The sequence below is a fragment of the Talpa occidentalis genome, unplaced genomic scaffold (assembly GCF_014898055.3).
Source record: "Talpa occidentalis isolate TD23 unplaced genomic scaffold, MPIMG_talOcc4v2.1 talOcc4.15, whole genome shotgun sequence".
Taxonomy (NCBI): Eukaryota; Metazoa; Chordata; class Mammalia; order Eulipotyphla; family Talpidae; genus Talpa; species Talpa occidentalis.
In genome coordinates, this window is record NW_023601543.1 from 82,638,716 (window position 1) to 82,663,875 (window position 25,160).

At 41.0% G+C, this 25,160-nt stretch overlaps 2 protein-coding genes across 4 annotated transcripts in view; one reads left to right on the forward strand and one right to left on the reverse strand.

Moving 5' to 3' along the window:
* Positions 1-24,637, forward strand: part of FANCB (FA complementation group B) — a 110,195-nt gene extending 85,558 nt beyond the window's left edge. Inside the window, exon 13 of the transcript XR_008552041.1 lies at positions 24,598-24,637. The gene's annotated coding sequence lies outside the window, so the exon portion shown is untranslated. The remainder of the gene's footprint in view (positions 1-24,597) is intronic.
* Positions 10,823-25,160, reverse strand: part of GLRA2 (glycine receptor alpha 2) — a 145,048-nt gene continuing 130,710 nt past the window's right edge. Inside the window, exon 9 of one of the 3 annotated variants that reach the window (XM_037513128.1) lies at positions 10,823-11,211. In XM_037513128.1, the coding sequence (XP_037369025.1) occupies positions 10,933-11,211 (279 nt within the window). In that variant the 3' untranslated portion in view covers positions 10,823-10,932. The remainder of the gene's footprint in view (positions 11,212-25,160) is intronic. The other 2 variants (XM_037513131.1, XM_037513129.1) reach the window with 2 other exon arrangements.

Below are 25,160 nucleotides of genomic sequence, written 5' to 3' on the forward strand. Positions count from 1 at the left end.
TCTGCCAAGAAGTCTTATACAACTTGTTTGTCTGTCTGCCAAGACTCGCCCTCCATTCTCTGCTGACCTCTCCTCCTTGTTGGAATCATTTCCTTCTCCTCACCTTTCATGTGAGCTTCAAGATGATTGAGCAAACCTCAGAGACTGTGATTCTCAGCACCCCTCACAAGGTGCTGTTCTGCCAGGTAGCTCCCTCCCTGGGGATGTCTCCCCTGGACCTGCCTCCTCTCCCTAGGCCTGCTTGAGCCTTACTTTCTGCATTCAAGGTTCTTCCAGTCCTTTTGATATTCCTGTCCTCTTAACACTGCCAAGGGATTCCATGGATGAGCCTGAGTGGGAATCAGGCCCTGGGTTCTTAGATGATACTTTTTGGACCCTGTGGTCCTGGGAGTCACTTCGTTCTTCTGAGCCTCCATTTCAATCATTTCTATAAAGTGAGAGCATTTGGCTAATGACCTCAAGATCCTGTTCTAGGCAATGATTCTCTAAATTTAGGCTTGACTTAAACTGGTGGGGTCCAGTTGGCACATGCCCTATTTGATTTTCCATACATACCAGAGCATTTTCAGAAAGTCTTTGTCCATTTCCTAGTTGTAAGTACCTAAGGATCCAAGTCAGGTGAGCAATTAGGTGGATAGTTAAGCCATTCTTTTGTTCCTTCACCAGCATACCTTTGCGAGTATATGATCTCTTGCTGTACATCAGATTGCCTAAGAACTTAGTGGCTTCATACAACAGACATTCCTTATTGTACTTTCTATGGTCAGCAGTCTGTGTGTTGCATAACTGGCCTCTCTGGCTCACAAGGCTGAAATCAAAGTGTTGGCCAGGATGGCAGTCAACTCAGGGTTCAACTGGTGGAGGATTTGCTTCCAAATTCATTTATATGGTTATTGGAAGATTTTAGTTCCTCATAGATCTGGGGACTTCACTTACTTGCTGGGTGTCGGTCCAAGGACCCACTCAGTTCTTTGTCAGATAGGTCTCCATAGGACAGTTCAAAACTTGGTGGCTTGCTTTCTCAGAACAAGTAAGCAATAAGAGCCAGAGAGATAGATGCAAGACAGAAGTCAGAGTCCTTTGTCACCGACCTCAGACGCGACATCCTATTACTTTTGCCCATTTCTGTTTCTTAGGGGAAGCCAGTAAATCAGACCTCATTTTTTTATGCTTAAAGTTGACTTTCGGGTGATGAAATCAGATGCTCTGTGCAAAAATGTTAAAGAAGCCCTTTACCAATTACTTTTTTAAAATAATTTTTTTTAGGGTAACAATGGTTTATAACAGTGTGCATGATTCAAACATACAGGAGCACAGCTCTTAAGATGTATGTTACCACATACACAGACCACACCCACCGCCGGCCGCCTGTACATGGTCCTCCACCGTCATCTTTTGGGCCCCCTCTTGCCTTTGTTCTCCATCCCCGCCTCCATAACAGTAGCCTCTGTTTTACAGTCAGATTTCTAGGGTTTGTTTTTGGTTTGGGTTTGTCTCATTCTTTGTTTTTGTGTCTGTATTCCACATATGAACAAAACCATCCGTATTTGTCTTTCTCCTCTGACTTATTTTGCTTAGTATTATCCCCTCTAGCTCCATACATGTTGTCATAAATAGTAAGAGTTCATCTTTTTCAATAGCTGAGTAGCATTCTATTGTGTATCCATATCCTCTTAATCTACTCATCCAATTATTTTAAATGGGAAAAAATTACTGTGCATTACAAATCATCCTCAAACTCCCAACCATCTAAAACATTAAAATGCCCATATGTAAAGAACAAATTATCTTATCATGAGGCAAAAGGCTTAAAATATCCCTTTCTTGGCATCAAATAATATGGTTATTAGCAAGCAGTTGCTTTATCTACTGGGATGTTTTTCTTAGTGCCAGCAACATCCTAACCACAAATCCATTTGTTGACACTCTGGAGTACTCAAAATATCTATGTATGTCTCTGCTGCATCTGAACTGGATTTATTCTAAATGTCAATTGTATTTGGAATGAAACTTGATATGTTTTCCTGCATGCTCTTTTGTTAAAAAAAAAGATTATATTGATTTTTTAAATAAGACATAAAGGTAATTTTTAATACAACCTTTATTCCCTGGCAAAGTACTGAAGTAAAGTTTGTATATGAAAAACCAAGAGACATTTTCCTGAGAAAACATTAACCAAGGCCATATTCTGTGTAGTATGCCTGGGTCAATTTTATTGTAAATATTTCTGATATCAAAAAATGTGATTTACATCTAAGAGCAAGCAGGCTTTAAATTACTGCATTCAAGAAAGCCATATAACCTAAGAGGGGCTGATATCCAAGATCTACAAAGAACACAGCAAAAATAAAACAAATTAACTCAGTTAAACAATGGTCTAAATAAGCACGTCTTCAAAGAAGATATACAGATGGCCAACAGCACGTGAAAAAAAAAAAGTTAATCATCACTTATCAGGGAAGTTCTCTGCTAAACTCTTGATTGTAACCAAAAGTATAATGTTGCTGAGATTTTGGCTGATAACATGGTGAATTTTGATGAATTTTAACTGATAATAATTTTTACCTGTGTTTATAGGGTCCATTTTTTTCCTTTGTCCAGACCAGAATTTCTCCTTTGCTCAAATTATGTTCAGCAGTAGATGGATCTTGTCAAGTTTCACCTGAAGTATTTAATTTCAAAACTCTAGAGATCACCCCTCTTTCATTTTCCTCAAATTTCTTCTGTATTCTATAGTCAGAATTATATTCTGAAATGCAAATTGATTTTGTCTGTCCCCTGCTTAAAACCCTCTAATGGTATACTGTTATTTATGAGAGAAATCCCAAGATTTTTTTTTTTTTTTAAGGATTCACCCATTCATGCATACAAGAACCGGGGTACAGGCCAGATGCACAGGAGGGTGAGAAGATTCACCAGAGACAGAGTTGGGAACAGAACAGGCAGACTGACGAAGTACACTGCTGAGGGGAGCAGCGGTTGAGACAGGAGAGGTCTGCTTCACCATGTGGGTAGCTCCCTGGCCAGCTGGGATTGAACATGCACTGCAGAAACTGAAGACAGCTTCACAGTGCTGCACTCAACCACCTGCACCAAGGGGCAGGCCCGAAATCCCAAGATTCTTAACCAATATGACTTTATATTTCCATCCCTACTTTTCTCCCCTGTTTCATTTCTCATTCCCATTCCAGAATAAGATCCAGCAGTTTTGAACTATCTGCAGCTGGCATAGTCTCAGTATAAAGGAGTTAGGAAAGCTGAGTTTGTGCTGAATGGTTTAGTAAAATAGAACCACAGAATCAGAGATCCCCAAAAGATCTCAAAGCTCTCACCTACATTTGCCACTTGCCCCCTACCACAACCAAACTGAAGTACCTCTAATTTGTTCATAATGAGTTTCTAAGACAACTTAAAAATCCACCATTTCTAGTCATCAGTCTTAGGTTGTAATTATGTTGGGAGACAACCAGCAAAATAGCGAGTTGTAACAACCACCCCCCCCAACACACACCCACATAACCCTATCAAAAAGTGGGCAGAAGATCTGAACAGACTTCTCCAAAAAAAGACATACAGATGGTCAACAGGCATATGAGAAAATCCCCATCATCACTTCTTATTAGGGAAGTGCAATCAAAACCACAAGTTACTACCTCACACCTGTGAGAATGGTCCACATCGAGAAGACCAGAAACACTGAATGTTGGAGAGGATGCAGAGAAAGAACCCTCGTCCACAGTCGGTGGGAACGTGCCCTGGGGCAGCCCCTTGGGACACAGGGTGAGAGTTCCTTGAAATATCTTAATAATAAAATAAAAAAATAAACCTCTATGGTGTCTACTAACACACCCTGTTCAGGTGAAACGGCAGTGTCATTTGTATAGAAAAAATCCACCCTGAAATAGTAGATTCAGTTTTAAAACTGAAGTCAAGCAAATGTTGTGTTTTTCCAACCTAGCGGGCACAGTGGCTGCTGTTGAGGATTCAGAGCCGTTTGGGAAAGAAGCAGAAGAGGTACAGCTGGAAAGGAAACACACTCATCTGCCAGTGGGGCTAGAGAGGAAGATGGAAAATCAGCCTGGAGGCATTTTTAATCCTGAGGTTTGTGTTCCTCTCACTGGGAAGTCAGCTCACAGGCTGGACCGAGGACATGGATCTTCGAGTTGATTTGCCACCAAGCGTAGCACGAACTGAATGTTGGAGCTGTATCCCAGGACCCACTGGCAGGACCTTTTGGCCTGTCTTGATGTCCAATATTCAGATTTTTGTGGTCTGTGGACCCTTACATGTGAGCCCATTTTAGTGATAGTGACGAGCAAAAAAGAAAGAATGAATCAGATCCACCCACGGCTTTCCTGAGATCAATACCATAATTACATTTTAGACCCTCCAGGTATTAATCTTCTACTTTCAGAAAAGCAATTCCATTTTCCTAGCATGGCTCTTAGAAATAATACTGCTTTTCCATGGCTTTTTAAAAATGTTTTCCCCCGAGGGAGAAGGAAAGGCGAGCTTTATCTTTTTCACCTCTTTTGCTCCTATAGCCCTTCTCTCTTAAATTGCGTGTTCATTGATGCTCTAAAAGGACTATGCACAGAGGAAGGGCTGATGTGAAAATATTTAGCTTGAATGTAAGCTATTTTCTGTGTTCTCTGACAGTTCTTGCTTTTGTTATTTTATTTCACAAACAGTGTGTGTGTTGTCTAAAATAATGTGAATAATATTTGTAGAACATTTGTTATGGGCTAGTAATTGTTCTAAGCACTTGACAAGAGTGGACTAATTTTTCTCATTGCGGTAATATATGCTTTAGGAGCATAATTTCACACCTGTTCAAATGCATGTTGCCAAACCGTGCCCACCCAGCAAACCCAGTCATCTTCCACCATAGTCTGTTGGACCCCCTCCACCCTTTGCATCTCCTCTGCTCCCCCCTCTGTTATCCTCAGTTCTGCAGTCAGGGTCATTTTGATTTGGTTCTGTGTCTTCCTTTCCTTTGTTTTTCTATGTTCCACACATGAGCAAAATCATCTGGCATTCTATCTGACTTATCTTACTTAGTATCATTCCCTCCAGTTCAACTCATGTTGTTGCAAATGGCAAGATTTCATCTTTTTATTTTTACTATTTTTTTTTTTTATAGAGGCATGCTTTTATTTATTTGTTTGCTGGTTTTGTTTTTTTTTTTTTTGTTTGTTTTTGTTTATACATGCACTGGGTACAGTCAGAAGCGCGGGAGGGTGAGAGAATTCACCAGAGCCAGAGCGGGGAGCAGAGCAGGCAGAAGGACCGAAATACACTGCTGAGGGGAGCAGCGGGCGGCAGGAGAGGTCTGCACGCCATGTGGGACCCTCCTCTGGTGGCCGGGGAGCAGCCGGGGATCGAACCGGCGCCGCAGAGGCCGCGGGCAGCTTCGCAACCCAGCGCTCAACCGCTGCGCCACCGGGGAGGCCCTATTTTTACTATTTTTTAAAAGATTTATTTTATTTATACAAGCACTGGGTATAGTCAGAAGCGCGGGAGGGTGAGAGAATTCACCAGAGCCAGAGCGGAGAGCTGAACAGGCCAAGTGATGAAATACACTGCTGAGGGGAACAGCGGGCAGCAGTAGAGGTCTGCGCACCATGTGGGACCCTCACCTGGTGGCCGGGGATCGAACCGGCACTGCTGAGGCTGTGGGCAGCTTTGCAACCCAGCGCTCAACTGCTGCGCCACCGGGGAGGCCCTCATCTTTTTTTTTTTTAAACAGCTGAGTGTAAATATACCACACACCTTCTTGCACAACTATGTTGTCTCTATGGCTTGGCAATTGTAAATAGTGCTGCAAGGAACATGAAAGTTCATATATTTTCTCAAATTGATGTTTTTATATTCTTCGGATATATACCTAGGAGTGGAATTGCTGGGCCACAAGGTATCTCTACCATTTAATTTTTAATTGAGGGAAAACAGCCCATACTGTTTTCCATAGAGGCTGCGCCACTACATTCCTGCCGTTCCTACCAGCAGTGTATGAGGATTCCTTGCCAACACTTGTTTCTGGTCTTCTCAGTACAGGCCATCCTCACAGGATTGAGGTGATACCTTGTTTATTATCTGCCCCCAAAAAGTTTGACAACTCCAGTCTAGGGAAAGAGGATGCCAGCCAGAGAAAACAGCAGGTGCAAAGGCCCTAAGGTAGAGTGGTTGGCATGTTTAAGCACCGGCCATGATGCCTGGAGGGAGAGGGAATAGGTGAGGGTGGTAGAGGGGGATGGAGGTTAGATCATGTGGTCACAGTGAGGGCTCTGGTTTATTCTTTGAGTAAGATGGGAAGCTGTTTGAGATTTAAAGCAGTGACATGATCTGATTTATGCCTTAAAAGGAACCTTCTGGCTACTGTCTGCCTTTGATCTCTTCTCCCTTCCTCACAACCTCACATCTAAATCTTTCTCCTCAGGAAGCAAGGGTAACTTCTAAATGATTACCCTTTGACCTTGATGAAGTCTTGGTTAGTCCTCATCCTTGCACATGAAGGTCTCCTAGCCTTTGGTTCTATTATTTTTGTGCACCTGGAGCTTCTGATGGGGCTTCAGTCTGCACAAGGCCCATTCCATCATCAGTCTTAGGCCACACCAGAAGGCCAGGTTGGTGCATAATTCACAAAGCACCCTAGAGGTTTGCTCTCTTTTTTGAAGGCACATTCACCTATTTATGAATTACTTATGCCAATCTGATAATATAATCCTAAATGCTGGCTTGTGGTCTAAAAACATTGAGGACACGCTGCCGTCAGCTTAGGGGAAGCTATTGTTACTTTAAAAATGCATTTGTACCAGAGTAGGACTATCACATCTTTTCTTATGTGGGAGGCATGTGTAACAACATGAAGGTTATTTTCCCTTCTTCATAAATGGAAATAAACACCTTATAAATTGAATTCCATTGGTCTTTGACTTCAGCCCTCCTATCTTTTTGGCCATTCAGCCGCACAAGATATCGACTCTGAAGATGCTCTTATTGTTGTCTGCATCATTCGAACTATTTCTCTTAGGCATTTCCACAGAAATAATTTATTGTATCCCTTTCTCAATTAATTTTGTGGTCCACATGGGTGCATCAGTGGTATTGTGAATTTTTACTTTCCAGGCTTTGTTTTCCTAGATGGGGCGGCTGTAATAAAAGGATGTACTCTGAGGAGTTAGGAAACCAGCTGTGCTGGATGCTCAGCCTGTGATATGGTTGGTGATTTGGAACATTGTGTTTGACTCCTGAAGCTTCTGTTGATCTGTGGTCAGATGTTGAATACTGACTCTGGTCTGGACACCTTGGAGGGTTTTTTTAATTGACTGCTGCTGTAAACATCAAAACACGTTGATAGGGCAGTTGGCAAACAAGGAGTGGGTGGGCTCAATAACAAGAACCAAAAGAATCTGTGGCCAGCCTGCTTTGTGGTATGTGTTTTGGGCTAAAGTGTTTAAGGTTGCCACAGAAAGTCTTAAGTCATTTCGATGTGTTCTTAAAACCAAGTTGTGGGAATTGAAAAATAGTTAAAATTCCCCAGTAATCCATTGTCTGTACGATGGTGGTAGGAGTTGGTTATGCCATGTCATGGCTCAAATGGGAAATACTTAGACCACTTTGTCAAACAGCACCGTGTATCCTCCAACTTTTCCTTGAGTTGGTAATATTCATCGGAGAAACCGTGAAACCACTTTCTTTCCGAAGTTTCCAATCTAATGAAAACAGATAGTAAGTTCTCTTTCTCAAAGGTGTGATTTTACTCTTACACCGTTTTCCTTAAAGTGCTATTGTGAAAGAAAAAAAATCCTTAATAAAATCTCCAATAACTTTATTAGGGAATTTTCTTATTTCACCAGAGTATGTGGCTCTCAAAATCTTTTCCGAGATTTTTATCTCACTTATATAGCCCAAATCAATGCATAAAGAGTTCTTTTACTAAATGTGGACTAGAATTAGAGAGAAGTTTAGAATCTGTCTTGCATTCCAGGATATCTTGGAGTACTTAAGTGGCTGACAACTAGGTTTAGAATTGAATCTATAAAATTTTCTAATGTGGGAACCACACCCCCTAGAAAATTACATGGCACATACATTGCTTAGACACGATCATTTAGCTCAGGATCCCCTGCTTAGTGCCTTCCTAACCTGCCACATGCAGCCTCAGAGTGTGTGGAGTCAGGCCCATTCCTGAGACATTGCAGCCTCAACTTCACTGTTTTTTCGGTGGGAGGAAGAGAATGGGGATCAATCAAGGATGGTGCTTATTTGTTTGAGAAGGAAAGAGCCATAAGACAGAAATGATGCATATAAGAGGTGGTATTTATTGCGTCAAGACATGGTGAGGCTTCTTGCTCTGTAGATAACCAGTAGTATTCACAGTATCTAGTTATTGAGAATATTCTATGTGTCAGACACCAAGCTAATGACCTGCATTGTGTTTTATCTCTGTTCATCCTGTTAAAACTCCATGGGGCAGGGACTGCTCATGAAAGTCAGATAACTTAACCTAAGATCACTCTGGTGCTCGGTGGCCCAGCTTGTCTTTCTGTCTCCAAAATTCACTGTTAGCCATTCTGTGATATATATTTTTTTTTAATTTCAGGAGAAATGAATCTCTCTTCAGGCTTTATTCTGCGGAGCAGTCCTTTATTTTGTTTTTTTTTTTTTCCTGTTCCTACTCCTTTTTTTCTTTTTTTATATGAATTTCTTTTTATTTTTTACATCATTGTTCATTTTTAAACAGTATTTGCTTCCCCCCACCCCCTCAGGTGTAGTCCCTATAGAGTTTCCTTCCCCAAGGCACCCGTGCACCATCACCTCAGTCCCCTGTGCTCCTCCCTCTGATTCCTCTCCCTCCTCCTCCCCTGCAGGATGGCTCTGATTTATAATTGTCTGTTTTTGCTTTGTTGTGTTTTGTACTGTTATTATTTTTTTACAGTGATGTCTTATTGGGTTCCGCTATATTCTTGCTATAAGTGAAACCATCCGATATTTTTCTTTTTCCTTCTGGCTTATTTCACTGAGCATAATTCCTTCTAGTCCCATCCATGTTGCTGCGAATGGCATGAGTTTATCTTTTTGGATTGCTGAATAATATTCCATTGTGTATATGTGCTACATCTTCTTGATCCAGTCATCTAGTTTGGGGCACCATTCTGTGATATTAGTCTATGTGGAAATGATTCAATACATGAATAGGTTTAAAAGGTTGTGAACATTAATTTATGAAGCACATCTTCATGAAATGTTATGATGGTTATCTTTAGTTAAAGGTCTGCAAGGGTTGAGATGAGGTTCGCACTAGGGTTCATAGAATTTTTTTTTTTTAATCTTGGAACTCTGTCAAAATCGGGATGGTTATATACATAGGTTGGTCTTTGAAATTTCTCTTATCTTGGACATGTTGATTCTTCAGTGCTCTTGGAAGACTTCCTTTCTCGTATGAAGTATCCAGTGTCAGATTCTGCTAATAATGACTATTAAGCTTTCATGTCTCCATTTATCCCATTTCTACAATGAGAACAACATATTTCTTCTTTCTTCATGCAGATGCAGTGAGCTACTGTTATAACAATGATGTGATAGCAATGTAAGTGTTTCATGTATATGAGGAAGACCAGAACAAAATTCCAAGTGACCATTGTCATCTATTTACACTGCAGAGAAAAAAAGGAAAGACTCTTAGAGATGTTCTGTGGCACACTTAGCTTTATTGAAATTGAACAAATACTTTGTTTAAATAACCCCTTTACAGCACATGTAAAATTTAATTTTTTCATTATATTTTTACAGTTGTCTTTTATCTGAGTAAGCAAAAATACGTTGGTTTTTTTTTTTTTTTTTTCTTACTTAAAACATGTAGCCAGGATTCAAACCACGTAGCTCTGGTACCAAAAAGGCAACGGGTTATGAAAATCACAGTACAATTTAAATTTATTTAAGTTATTTAAGGATATTTAAAACAATGTTCACTTGGATTGACAGTAGAAATCATGGGTCAGTTGACATTAGGACTAGTAGTTACACCAACAATGAGAGCAGAAATGGAAAGTTCAAGCTAGTATGAGCTACACCATTCAAGACACACCATCTCCATTAAATACTGTGGCTAAGAGGTTGCAATGGCTGAGTTACACTTGAGCATTTAAAGTTGCATGTAAATATAGCCAAAGCGAAAAAATATAGTGTGCTAACTTGAATCTAAAATAAAATGGGCATTTATTTTTGAGAGAGTATACTATCAAATCAATTACACAACACACAGTTTGAACCCCAAAATTACTTCTAGGAAAGAAAATTATATTAAAATGCACACCTACACGGACAGTAAGTAGAAATTTGTTCTTTGTGGTTGGTGTGTGTGTGTTGTGGTGGTGGTTTTCTCGATAAGTAGAAATAATTTACGACCCACAAAAGGATTTCTTGGGTGAAACACTAATTACAGACATTGTAAAGAACATAGCTCAGAGGCTTGTTTTAAAAACGAGGCAGCATTTTCCTGGAAAAGTTTGGTCCTCGACTCTAGGCTAGTCACTGTCGTCAGATGGTAAGCATTTTCCGTGTGTGTGTGTATGCATGTGTGTGTGTCTAACTTTTCAGTACCAGAATTAGTCAAAACTAAACCAAAAGACAAATAGCCCTCGAGAACTCGCATATCATGTCTAATTGATGCACGTCCGAGAGAATGCTGGAGACTAAGAAGGGAATTACTCTCACTCGACTCTGCAATGCCTTAATTTTGTGCAAGCATTTTCCTCTGTTGCACGGATAACTTATCTTTATTCATGTAGGTGCCAGGAAACCCTCCCCATGGTTCTCCCTCCCCCCACCCCCAATCTTCTCCTCTGTCAAAGTGACATAAAGACAATTTGACGTGTATTTACAAGCACAACACTTAGGCCAGGAGGTCCCAGGGTCTGAAGGGCACATCTATTTCTTGTGGACATCTTCATGCCGAATGATCTTGTACGTGATCCAGTAAAAGATGTTGAAAATGAGGAAGGCCAACGGGAAGGCAGCCCGAGATAGCGTGTCAATCCTTTTTGCCCGGTCCACAAACTTCTTCTTGATGGCATCTGCATCTTTGGGGGGTTGTGGGGGTGGGTTGGCAGGTGCGGCCTTGACAGCTGTTCCATCTTTCACTTGGAGGCAGTGACCCATCCCATAGCCACTGAAATTAAAACGACTTTCACGAGTAACATCTTCTTCCTGTGAGAATAGAGGCAGAAGAAGCATAGATTAGTTGTCAGTCAAATCGGATGGAAGTTGCTTCAGATTCTTCAGAAGTAGAAGGATAAGTCACAGTTAACTAGTAGTGGGGACACTTCTGGAATGGCGAGTTCTCTTTCGAGTTCAACTCAATTATTCATGGAACAGATATACTTCATTAACTTTTCAGACTGCCAAATTAGGGGTAAGAATAATGACTCTGTGGTCACTTTAATTAATTAACAAACAGAAACACCTACATTCTATTCAACACTGATTTTCCCTACATTCTATTCAGCACTGATTTTCCCCAAATCTGGCTTATTAACCCATAGCTTTGAATAGATTATTTTAAAGCCAAGCCTTCAAATCCCAGTTTTATTTTTTAAATCTCTGAAGAGGACCATTTCTTCATACACTGATTCATTAATTCAAAATAAGCATTTGGTGAACCCCTGCTGTTTACCTGGTGCCAAGCTAGGAACTTCTGTTATGGTAGCCCTTCCACAGCTCTGTTCCTTCCATAACATTGGCCTTAATGTTCATGTTGGAGCTAAGTTTAACTCCTTTAATGTGTCTCTGTTTTCCCACCAGCCCTCTAGTTCAGTTATATAACAGAGATTAAATATTCATTCTGTTTGGTGTTAAATATTTCTACCATGGCTAATTTTTCTAGTGTCAGTTTTTAACATACATTCTTTAGATAATTATTTATCTCCACTGTATCCACTGTATTTAAACTTATGTCATTTTAGCTGACATCTGTGGCATTTTGTGTTGATTATTTCTACATGAATTAGAGAAAAGACTTAAAAATTATATTTATTCCTCAGGGTAAAGAGCAAATAGCCTTCGTAGAGATAAATGTATGGCATCTGAGTGTGTATTGGGTCAAAATGGTGGGGTTGGAAAGATGGGATTGAAATAATTTGCTTGATAAAAATTTAGTTCTAAGTGGTCATTGATTGACTCATCTTCTGTAGCTAGGTTGCTGGTTCCATGACACTCTGCAACTCTTTTGAGGCACTGCATTCTTTATCTTGCCAGAGAGTAACTGGCAAGGTTACTATCCCCCAAGTAACTGGCAAGGTTATATTTCCCCCAAGACAGTTAATGAAGTAGGACAAAGCTCCTTGCCCTACCTACGTGGAACTTTCAGTAGCCGGTGGAAGAGGCTGACATATAGGCATTATCATACAAGGAATTGGCAAAGGAAGTCTAGCCTGACATTCGAGTGCATCCGTGTGCTCAGCTACATGCTCAGCATGGAAACCTCATGAGCTCAATAATGGAAACTTCAATTGGACTCAAATTCAAATATTGAATATGTTTCCTTTGCCTTAAAATCTGAATATATCTTATGGATGCAAAAGTTTCAAATAAGTATATTTCAAAATACGGAATAAATGGATATATTAATTATTACAGTGTCATCAGAAAAAATATTCAGTACATAGAAAGGAAGCACACAGGTCATCAGGAGGATGGGACTTGCTTGTCCTATGAGTTCTGGGCAGTCTGCAAACTAGGTATTTGGGTTCTTGGCCTGGCACCAGGGATAATAAGCTGTGCTGATGTTAGGGAATGTATTTACTCTTTCTAGGTCTCAGGGACTTCCTGTCTTGTGAGTCTGGGCTTGGCTGCTGGGGAACTCTGACAAGTATATGTATGCCTCCCTCCCCTCCTAGCCAGCCCTCTGGACCCCCTGCAGGAGAATCTCTGGGGAGAGCTGAGAGTCAGTTGGTATTTTTAAAAATCCGGTGACACTAATGCTAAACTTACATGAGCTCTAGTATCCAGCTGTCAAATGCTAAACTTACTCTACATAATTATGAAATTACTTCTCAAATGGAAGCAATTGCTCAATATAGATTCCCCCTTATCCACCTACATTTACTGGTTTTTCCTTTCCATATCTGCAGAATCTTGCAAACTGCTGTTGTCACCTCTACAAACATTTAGAAATCCATGATTAAGCACATATAGCTCACTGCCCGAGTGAGAGAAGATTCTTTTTAAATTCTGGGCGCCTGAAGAAATAAAAAGGGCAGTGAACTAGTGACCCGTTTTTAGCATATAAATCAAAAGGAAACCTAGATGCACATGTCCATGCTTCTTTTCAGACTGACTTCATTTCTATAGTCATTCCTCATACTGTGAATGGGCAGCTAAAGAGATTAATTCATTCAGTTAAATACCAGGGCTGGAATAGAATGATGCCAGGTTAGGTGCTCATTATATTGTACATTGCCATGCAAACTGGAGGTGCTTGTTGAATAAGGAACATAAGGGAATTTTAAGATGGCTTCTCTATGGTTGAAAATACCTTCCTCATTCATTCAACAGTATTTCAAATATATGCTTTCTGAGCATAGTTACAGCTAATTAAATCAATTCTTGAAAATCTCTATCATAGGTAGAAATTATCCATTTAATTTTGCATATGCAGGAGATATGAATGCTCATTTAAGGGTCTTCTTATTTACCATCATGACTCATTCAATGCTTTTTAAATATGGAACCTTAAATTATCCACATCAAAGGGTATGGTTCTGATTCAGAAAACATAATTGCAACTAATTTGAATTTTTATGTTATAATGAATGACTAATTGCCTTTATAGCAAGTTAGGAATGAAATGTTATGGTAATATGGCAAGTTTCCTATATGAGGGCAAAACGGAGATGAGCTTGAGTTGCAGACAAAGCTTAAGCACAGAACAATCTGCAGGCACCGCTTTGCTTAACACATTTGCACAGTCTCAGGTCTGCTCCGTAAGGAACAAATTTTATGCATGTAGTTTCACTTTCTTTTAATTAGCCAGGAAACCACTTAGTTAATTATTGCTGCTGACCCATCGTCTTCACTAACTTTGAGCAGTAAACACTTAGCTCATTCTGTATTTTATTCACTAATTAGGTTCCACAGAAAATAAATCATCCAGTCAATGTTTCAATACATGGAGATTTCTGTATCCCACTTTGATAAAATTTCCTGAAATTCTGTCTGCTCTGTGAGGCACTGTCATGGCACTATTCATCTGTGACTTATTATCTTGTTTCACTTATTTTTATGCATCAGTTTTACTTATTGTAAAATTTACTCATCCCTTTGTTTGGAATAACTCTTGTCTAGACATGAAAATGGACCTAAAACTCACCAGAATTGCTTTGTACTGGGTTGTTCATTATAAGCAAATGATGTTAACGTAAAGAACATGGTACTTACAAAACGGAAGATTTTAGCAGAGCCCATGGTTTCAGTTATTCTTTTAAGCCCAAGAGAGGAGGAAATAAAGGACTCCTAAAAACAGGGGTAGGGGAAAATTCTTCTTATCACATCTCTTATCTAGATTCTTTGATTGTATTGACACTCCCTTCTGTTGGCATAGGAAATTGCTCAGTTGGAACTGAAGGCTGTAGCCACCTCAGTCAATGGGAGGATGTAATGGAGTCTCTAAGCTCTTTAGAAAACAGCATGAGTTCAAATACAGTAGGTTTTCACCAAAAGTGTCCAGAGCAAATGATGGTCAGATGATGCTTAATGCTCAATGATTTCTGTCACCTGGATTTGAGGGCGATGGATGACTTTGAGAAATTCTCCTCAATCTTCAGAGCCTCAGTTTGCTCCTCTCTCATGGGGACTTGGGAATAGATATAAATAAGGTGTCGATACTATTTCTTGATTATGACAATACCACACTCTTGAAACTGCTGTAAGTCCTACTACTAAAGCGGCCCTGCAAATCACATGCTTCCTGGGACAACTGGGGCTGAGAGAAGTCACGTGGCTTCCCAACGGGATGCTGCTAACGTAGGTTGAGGCTGAGATTCAAATCCCGGTCTCTCTGATTCCCTGACTTGTCTGATCACAAAGGTTCTGAAAGCCTTTGGCTTTTATGAATTTGTCCCTATCCAACCCCAAATGGCTCCTGTTCAAGATTATGGATGAAGATTCTGAATGAACTTTGCAGAACAAAGTGGAAATGAAAAAAACCAAATATAGCTCTTTGTTGCTTGACATGACACATGGTGACACATTGTGAAATGAATTAAAACTGTCCAAGTGTCATTTGGGGCAGACAGAAAAGCAGCTTGTCCAAAAGAAAAGCATGTCAGTGGACCATCTCTTTCTATGATTGTTCTTGATGTTTGGAGAAGGGATGTCTAGTATTCATTTCTTGAATACCTACTAAATTGTGTATTCATAGTTTCAACAAATATTTATTGAGGTCGGTTATGTGCCAGGTGTGTGGTAGGGACACAGCAGGGCTTTTTTTGGAGTTTACTTTCTAGTGGATAAAACAGTAAGAAGTAAGGAAATTATACACTCACATATAAACATAAACTTTTACATATGCACACATATATGCATATGTATATATACACACCAGACACCCACAGAGTGATAATGATGGCGCTTTGAATAAAAATAAGCAAGGTAAGTGACTTAAGAGAGGTGAGAGGCAGAAAAGTGGGTTTTAGATTGAATGGCCAGTAAAGGCCTGAGGAGATGCTAGGCATTATGTCATGTTCTGGGGATCCAAAGGTGAGCAAAGTAGGTCAGATTCTTGCCTTCAAGGAATCGACAACCTTGAGATGAAGACAAACATTAATAAAATAATCATATGAATACATAGTTGCAAACTATAAGGGCTCTGAAGGATGCTCTGAGAGTTTATTAGTGGGGGTCCTGGTGTAATCTGGCAGATAGGAGAAACTTTTCCATGAAGAAGTTATATTTCTTTAGAGATCTGAAAAATGAAAGGCATGAAAGAGGTGAAGGCAGGGTTGGAAGATGTCTGAAATGGGAGGATTCACTGCACTGAGAGATGGTAAGGCAGTTCCTGGAATGCAAGGGGGAAAGTGAGGTGAGACAAAGTTTCAGAAATGACCAGCAACTATTAATAGATAATAGTGGGCCTCACAAACCATGGTGACTGCTGGGAACTTGATTCTAAGAACCAAGGGAAGCAACTGCAGGCTTTTAATCGAGATTGCATGGCATAATCATAGTAGCATTTTGAAATAAATCGCTTTGGTTCCAATGTAGATGACTAACTGGGGGAAGGCAAAAGTGTTTCCAGGAAGACCAATTAAAAGACGACCTCAGTGGTCCAGGTGAGACAAGATAATGATTTGGACTAGGGAGTGTTGTGTCAACTTGGGGCATGGAGGGGCAATCAATAGGTCTTAGAGATGGGTTGCAAGTTGTTGATGTTAACTTTCATCTTGAGCTATCAGATGGAAATTAGTGCCATTCAGTGAGAAAGAGGACACTAAGAGAGGATCAGATTAGACTGGGGAAGATAATGTTGTGACTGATGTGCCCTTGAGACACTCAAATGGAGACATGGAGTGACTGGCTTGCTTGGGTAGTCTGGAGCTCAGAGGACAGATGGCATCTAGACATACAGACTTGGTAACGTGCTGATGTGTGATTGGCAATTTTTCCCACCTAAAACTGCAAGCATAAAAATACTGAAGGTGATTGATGCTAAAAATCCACCATTAGTCAACATTTTTAACACTCTTTTAAGGCTGTCTTTCTGAGATGGCAATAATTGTAAATAATTTTAGACTCAGAATAACTCCTCATTCTGATGCGAAGGATAAAATGACATTCTAAGTAATATTCAGCAGCCAACTGAATATTTCAGTACAAGGTTTGTGGGAGTAGCTGTGGTTTGGGTCATCTGGTGGGATCCCCAAAACTCATCTTACAGGAGCCTTCTCAGACTGACCTAGCCAACCACTGTGCATAGAAACATGTTGGCAAGGCAGAGAAGTAGTACCCTCTTCATTCTCCTCTGCATGCTTCCATCCGTCATATAGAAGTCATCGCCTGGGTCATATGGTATTTGCTAAGAGTAGCCACAACAATGTCTTCATCCTATACTATACTATACTATACTATACTATACTATACTATACTATACTATACTACATCGTTGACATTCTTCCTATTGGAACATTGGATCTGTATCCTCTCCCTTTTTTAAGAAAAAATTTAGTTATTTTTATACAAGAGCTGGGGTACAGGCCAGAGGTGCAGGAGGGCGAGAAAATTCACCAGAGACAGAGCAGGGAGCAGAATTATACCAAAATATACAGATGACCGAAATATACTGTGGAGGGGAGCAATGGGCGCGACAGGAGAGGTCTGCTGCGCCATGTGGGAATCTCCCTGGTTGGCCAGGGATTGAACCCGTGCTGCAGAGGCTGCGAACAGCTTCACAGCGCTGCGCCCAACCTGCTGCGCCACCAGGGAGGCCCTGTATCCTCTCCCTTTGAGTCTGGGTGGACTTGTGACTTGTTTCTAATCAATAGAAAATGGCAGAACTAGTATTAAATAATTTCTGAGTCTAGATCATGTAAAAATGATGACTTGTAACCTGATTTGTTAGAACTTGTGCTGGGAACCATGAGCTACCCCTGGCTCTGCTCTCTGGCTGCCCTGAGACCACAATGCTGTAAAGAAGCCAAACTGGCCTACAAAGAGAAAGCACAAGGACAAGTCCATGACCACTTGATGAGAGGAAGATGTCTGGCCACTCCTAGCACTTCCAGCTCCTGCCTGGCTACAACCAGAGGAGAGGCCGTGAGCCCAGATGACTGCCCAGCTGAGGTTCTACCCAAATTCTTGACATGCAAAACAGAAATAATGAAAGATGCAAGGAACTAATTGCTGTTGCTTTAAGTCGCTAAGATTTGGGGTGATTCATTTTGCTGCAATAGTTAGCTGCATAGGTAACTGATGTTATAATGAAAAATTAAATGTAGATATTGAGGCTTTGTCTCTCAGACCAGGCAGCAATCCAGGAGATTGTCTGGGGAACTGTTTTTAAAAACCAGGGGTTGGTGGAAAGTTTACTAATACTGTTTCCTGTGATAACATGTAAAATAGAAAATGCACTTTATAAGCTTGACAGTCTAGCTAAGGAAATTTCCTGGCAGAGAGTTGGTACTACTGCTTGGCCTTTTGCTGCTGATAGCAAACTGAGAGAGGACAAAAGAGAAGTGAAGACCATGTCATTAAGTATTCAAGTAGAAGGACCTAGAATGTCTTTTCAGCCAGCAAAGTGTCCTCAAATAAGAATAGGCTTCAGGGCAAAGATTAAATACAGATGATACTAGAAGATCTTGGTTATAACCTGAGAAATATGCAAGGCAGTGTCTCCTAGGCCCTTTCAGATAGACAATAGGTCTTATAAGGATCCCTGAGACTGCCTTGCAGAGCCTCTCCTTTAAACAATCAGCTTCTAAGAATATTAAGGGTATCAGACCACAGCAGCCTCATAGGGAGCCTGAGGTAAAGAGGGCTTATCATGGAGAGATTTTTATAATGAAGTGAGTTTATAAACTGATACATAAGAAGTCCCCATCGGTTTTAAAGGAATTGTAACTATTTATATTGGAAAGGACAGAGGCAGTATACAATAATAGGATTTTTAGACTCCTAATCTTTTATGGTTAAGAAATAGTAATTTCTTGTCAGGAAGCTAAAATGCTTCCTGAATTGCAAACAAGTATCCCTTCTAGTGGAGAGTGATGACTCAGATAACAGAGAGCAGAGCCCAAAACCAGGCAGGACAACTCCATGGGATATATTCCCCATCAGGGACCTGCCAACACTTGGCTAGATTTTAGAAGTCCTGTCACCCAGAGACTGCTGTGTGCCTGTTCCCCCAATTTTTGAATGGGAGAGTCTATAGAAGTTAGCTTATGCATATTTCAATCTTGTCTGTCAGGTAAGTGCAGATACCTTGTCTTGCTAACTCCCAGGCTTTCAGACTGAGCTGTATCCAAAACGCTGCATTCCAGGAGTCTCAGTGACTTAGATGGCAAGCTCTGGGTTTTGAGCTACATTTTCATGGAAGGCCTGTTAGTGTCTTTCCCAAGAAAGCCATTTGTAAATTATAAATTATTTTAGCTTATCCAGCAAAAAAATAAAACACCAATGACAAAAAATCCAGATTTCTATTTTACCATTCTCGCAGGGATGCATATTGGAGGTCTTGGGTGAGGAGAGTGAGAATATTTTGCACTCGACAAGAATGTGAATTGTTGTGGAAAGAGGGTATATGAGGCAGAATGTATTTCTCAAAGAAAGCTCCCATGTTAGCTAAATAAAAATAAACATCTTGAGTTCACTTTAGTGTTGCTGCAGCAGGCAGCAGAGTGTCACACCTGGTGACAATGTCAGGGCACCATTTCAGAGGACCACATTTATTTTTTGGCCAGTCTCTGTTATGAAAACAGACCTGCTTGCTTTCAAAATAAATATATCTGAACCATACAAAATAGATATGTTAGTGAGGGATCGCTTTGAAGTTGGATTCAGAACTATCTTACATGTTCAATATATTCTTGTTAATTTCCTGGGTTTTTTTTCTCACTTTATAGAAGAATCTGCCAATAGTTAGCAAAACCACGTTCACTTCACTCAGGATTTGGTCCTTATAGTGATTTATACTCAGCCTTTTCAATACCATCTGCATTCTATAGAGTCAAATACACTAATAACTGTATATAATTCTAGGACAAAACAATCTAAAACAAGAAGGGGAAAAAACTAAAATTGATATTTGAGCAGGCTTCTAGGTAGATAAGGATTGTGAAAGAATATGAGCAAAAGCTACCCTGGTAGAAAAGCAGGATTGTGTCCTACTGGGAAGTTGAGTAATTTTAATTTAAAACTTGTCAGTGAGAGGTTTGCCTTTCTGTGGCAGTGTCTGTAAGAATGAAACATAAGTAGAGGGCTTGCTAGCCCCTTTTTGATTATTTTTTAAGTGAAGGAACAGTCAGCGGAATGAAACAGGAGGGCGGTGGGGAGTAGTATCTTTTGAATATGGCTGACCCTGCTTTTATCACCTAGATCCATTGAAACTTTCTCTGCACCCAGACTCTGTACTCAGAAGGTACCCACAATCACATTAAATGCACCCTTCAACCCATTCTATATATCAGCCAACCAGCAGTAATGTTGACTTGACACCTGTTGTAGAGGAGGCACTGGACTTGGCTCTGGAAGCACACAATTGATTAAGATCTACTCAAACTTTGGGGACCCCAGTTTTTCTGGGGGCATAGAATTAACTAGGATATGACATGAGAGATATTCTCGAGATATGTGCAGAGGTTTGTTGGAATTCAGATGAGCTTGAAGCCTCCAGAGTTACTGGGGGTGTTATGGTAAGTGCTGAGATCTACAAAGAAGTGTGCTAATCACCCATCGTCCCCTATAACACTCTGTAGCTTCCTATTGGCTTTTAGTATTCATTTTCAATTTCCATTTTTACTATTATTTTACACTTTTGGCTTCCCAATCATACTGAAAAAAAAGGTCAAACACTCTGGATTTTGATAGTTGATTTACACTATTGTCTTCATTCCTGGAGTGTGAGCTCCTGGGAGTGGGACGAGTCACCTCTGAAGCCCTGTTTCATCGTATATTGCCTGGTCCGAAGTAGTTACTCAATGATTGTGCTTGGAATGATCCTCCTGATTCTGATAAAGGCTGAGAAAAGTCATGCTCCTCGGGGAACAGGAAGGGACAGTAATCACCGCCTAGCTGATCTCCCTCTTTGCCAACAGCATTCCTCTCCACTGTCTCTGGATTAATCGTCCCCAAAGAATTTCTTAACTGTCCTTTTCACTACAGACTCAATAAACTTGGTGTTATATAGGAGCAGAGGAAGACTCTAGGCTAGACTCTGGAAGGCTTGGTTTGAATTCACATCTTTACAACCTCCTAGATTTGTGAGTTTAAGATAATCCCACACCTGGGCCTCCCTGGTGGCACAAGGTGCAACCTGTGAAGCTGTCCTCAGCCTCTGCAGTACAAGTTCGATTCCCGGCCAGGGAGGTGACCCACAGGGCACGGCAGACCTCTCCTGTCTCGTCCGCTGCTCCCCTCAGCAGTGTACTTCAGTCAGTCTGCCGGTTCTGCTCCCCGCTCTGTCTCTGGTGAATCCTCTCACCCCCCACACCTCTGGCCTGTACCCCCAGTTCTTGTATGCATAAGTAAATCTTTAAAAAAAAAAGATAATCCTGTACCTTTACACTTCCATTTCCTCTAAAATCTAGTCACTGCTTACCACCCCCATTACCACCTGCCATGGTGGCTTATAGATCATCTCAACTGGAATTACTGTAATGATCTACCTTGTCCCCTGGCTCCTAGGCCTGTCCTTCTTCTCCCTCTCCCCGCCCCATCATGTCTGTTTTCAACACAGCAACTGGAGGGAGCTTGTTAAAATGTGAATTTAGTCAGATCTTCAAGTCCTGTTACTGTCCACTTTATTTCTCAGCCCTGAATCCTGCTGTTGTTTCTCTAGCCCAGAGGTCAGCAAACATTTTCTGTAAAAGAATGGCTAGTAAATATTTTACATTACATGGGCCATACAGTTACTGGCATCTGTGTCTTTTCAATGTTTGTTCTGAATCTATTTTCTTACGTGAACTATATAGTTCACTCTGCTTTGCACCATACCTCATCTATAGCATGATATTTTTAATGGACTGGAAGGGATTATTTAAAATTAGTTGTTTGACTTTTGGCTTAGAATCTATAAAACAAATATTCTCACTTAATGTAAGCTATAGTCTTAAAGAGTAGTTTAGAAACCAACAACAACATGGTTGTAATGTTTGGATTCCTCCAGAGGGGAGGGATGCCTTGCATATGGAAATTCTTTCCTGTCAATTCTGGTCTAGCTAGAATGCTCGGAAGTCACACTAAATTCGAAGAAGCATGAAGGTGAACGTCTTCCATCTGGAAGATGAGCTGTTCGATTATAACATCGTTTGCCATCTGTTCAGGGCGCTGAGACTGTCTACACAGTGTAGACTGGAGGGGACAAGTGATCAGACAATGAGCTCGCTGCGAAACTAAAAACAATAATGATGGCAGCAACGGTGACAGCAGCAAATCACATCAAGCATTTATTTGCTTTCTAACTTGGATGATCATGACTGCCACATTCTCCAGATTCTCCAGACTATTGTCATGCTTACACACATGCTTACACACACACACACACACACAATGTCAAAAAGCGGTTACTGTGTAGGATTATCTACCTTTTGCCTGGCACCACCACTCCTGTAGAAGTGCCTGCCTGAGGCTGGAAAAAACAGCATTTCCCAGCATTCCCTTGCTAGGTTCTGGCTTAGGCTTGGCCAGTGAGAGGAACTTGGGAAATTTAGAAGGTGGAAGGGAAGCAGAGGCCATTATTTTGGGATTCATGTGAGTCTACTTTGTTAGATATGGCAGCATTCCAGATCTTTCTCTGGGCTTCCATTTTATGATGCCACTTTAGTGGCTAGACATGGTAGCTTCTCATATTTCCCTGAGAACACCTGCTTTTCCATAGAGATTCAAATCCCTCTTAGACCTTTATTTCCTAGTTACTCACATATTCTTTTTTTTTTTAAAAAAGATTTATTTATTATTTACTTATTTATACAAGCACTGGGTAAGTCAGAAGCGCGGGAGGGTGAGAGAATTCACCAGAGCGGGGAGCAGAGCAGGCAGAAGGACTGAAGTACACTGCTGAGGGGAGCAGCAGGCGGCAGGAGAGGTCTGCGCGCCATGTGGGACCCTCCTCAGGTGGCCGGGGAGCAGCCGGGGATCGAACTGGCACTGCAGAGGTTGCTGGCAGCTTCGCAACCCCGCGCTCAACCGCTACGCCACCAGGGAGGCCCTACTCACATATTCTTATAGACCCTGATTTCTGTATTTGTATAACCTTAACCTGCTAATTTTTTAGTGTCTCTGTTTTCCTGACTGAACCCAGAAAGACAAGTATACAGTTACCCCAGACTTTTAACTATAAAACACCATTTTAATGCAAGTTACTATCATTTTCTTCAACTAAGGTTTATTAATTTATTGATTTATTGCACATCATAACGTACCAAGCGTTGGAAAGAAGGACAAAAAATACAATGGCTGATGCCGAAGTCAGTCTGGGATTGGGGAATGTGGGACTGGGGGAGCGGGTCTTGAATACATAGACCTGTGATTCTAGTTTACAGTTCTGCAATCCAAGCACAGTCTATAGTTCTACTAGAGAGTGATTTTGCTCCCCATTCCCCTAAGGAAATGGGGCAATGTCAGGAGACATTTTTGGTTGTCACAACAGAGAAAAGGGCACTATTGGAATCTAGTGGGTAGAGGCCACTAGGATGCAGGATGCTAAATAGCCTACAATGCACAGGCCTGTCCCCTACAGCTCCTAGCTCTCCTAGCGTCACATGCCGTTAGTCCTGAGGTTGGCACACCCAGGTACGGACAAAGGATTCCAGTGTAATGTGGCATCTGCTGCGGTAAAGGACCGCACTGGCCACAGGATATTAAGGAAGAAGGAATGTTCTGCTAGAGTAGCAGAAGGAAGCTTAGATGGCATTCTTGTATGCAGTCCCACTGTGGAACGCACTGTCTCTGGAAGATATGTGTGGATATTACATACATGTTACAAATAGCACCCTATCCTAAGGCAACTACATTTTGTTAACAGAACCTGTTTTTTAGTGCAACAAGGACGGAGCCACTTGTTTCTGCCATTTGGCCAGGAGTTTATATCTTTTAATCTTCTCCTATCTTAATCAGAAAGGACTTGTTAAACTAGATAGAAAACTACTTATGGAAGCTTACGTAGATAGGAAATTTCTTTTAAGAAATTATTTAAAAATTATTGTAACAAAATCTAAGTCTGCAAGCATAGGGAAGGGGTGCAGTGTAATGACCAGAAACTTAGGTTCTGCTCCAGTACTCCTGGTTTCAAACCTTGGCTCTGCCACAAAGCAGTGGGGGCGCTGGACAAACCTCTACAAGCCTCAGTCCCTTCTGAAGTAAAATGGAAATAATGCCACCTTCCTTACAGGGTGTTTAAAAAAGGGTCAGTGAGATCATGTTCAATAAGGTCCTATAACAGCGCCTGGTAGAGGGCGTGTACTCAATGATTGTCAGCAACGAGGCTGACCCTGACGGAGGCACAGAAAGCAGGGCTACGTAGCTCAGGAGCTCCATGGAGCAAGTCAGGAAATTTACCCTCCATCTCTCCGGGCTGATATTCTCTTCCGTTTCAGTAGCATACTCGTTGTTCATGTTCTTGAGAGAATCTCATTGATAGCCCATGTTGCGGACTGCTTGTTCTCGGGTTGTTGGGTAGGAAAAGGGGCAGGAGATACAAACAGGGTGAAGGCTAAGGTCGTAGGTGTCCCTGAAAGAATGCACACGAGGAGCCATAGAAGGAACAAGAGAGGCTGGTGTTGAAAAGAGATGAGTGTGGCTTACATGGCTGGTGTTTTCACTAGAGTCAAGAGCATTTGTTCTAATGCCTCCCAGGTCGCTAATCAGAAACAATGGTTGTGATTACAGGGAGACAGAATTCGACTCAATATGAGGAAGAACGTTGAACAACTCCAACTGAGCATGGAGCATGACAGCGGGAAGGTAATGAATTCTTTGTTATTCTTTGTTGCTGGAGACATTCAAGTGCTTGAGATACTTGTTGGAGAAGCTGGGTATCCACATAGCATATGGGTTAGGGCACTAGATGACCACTTATGGACCTTCTGATGCTGGAAGCCTCTGATTATGGATGAAGTTTACTAAGGTAAGATGTTCAGGAGGGCAAACTGTATTGAACGCGCTGACATGAGGGTAGGAGAGGCATATTCACAGGTGCTCTGCTGTGACCCTCCTTAGCCTCCTGCATGTTTCTAGGTATTCTGATCACATTTTGCAAAAGAAAGCCTCCTCTGATAGAGTCACCTACAGCAACAGTTTGGTTCAGTCTTTCTTTGAATTGCTGCTGTTATAATTTTGAAGATTCTAATATAGAATATATAAAATATAGAATAATTTAAAAATCCCAAATAGTCATGATAACTTCACATTATGTGAAGAATAGGCAGTGAATGGATGTAATTTTAGAGGTC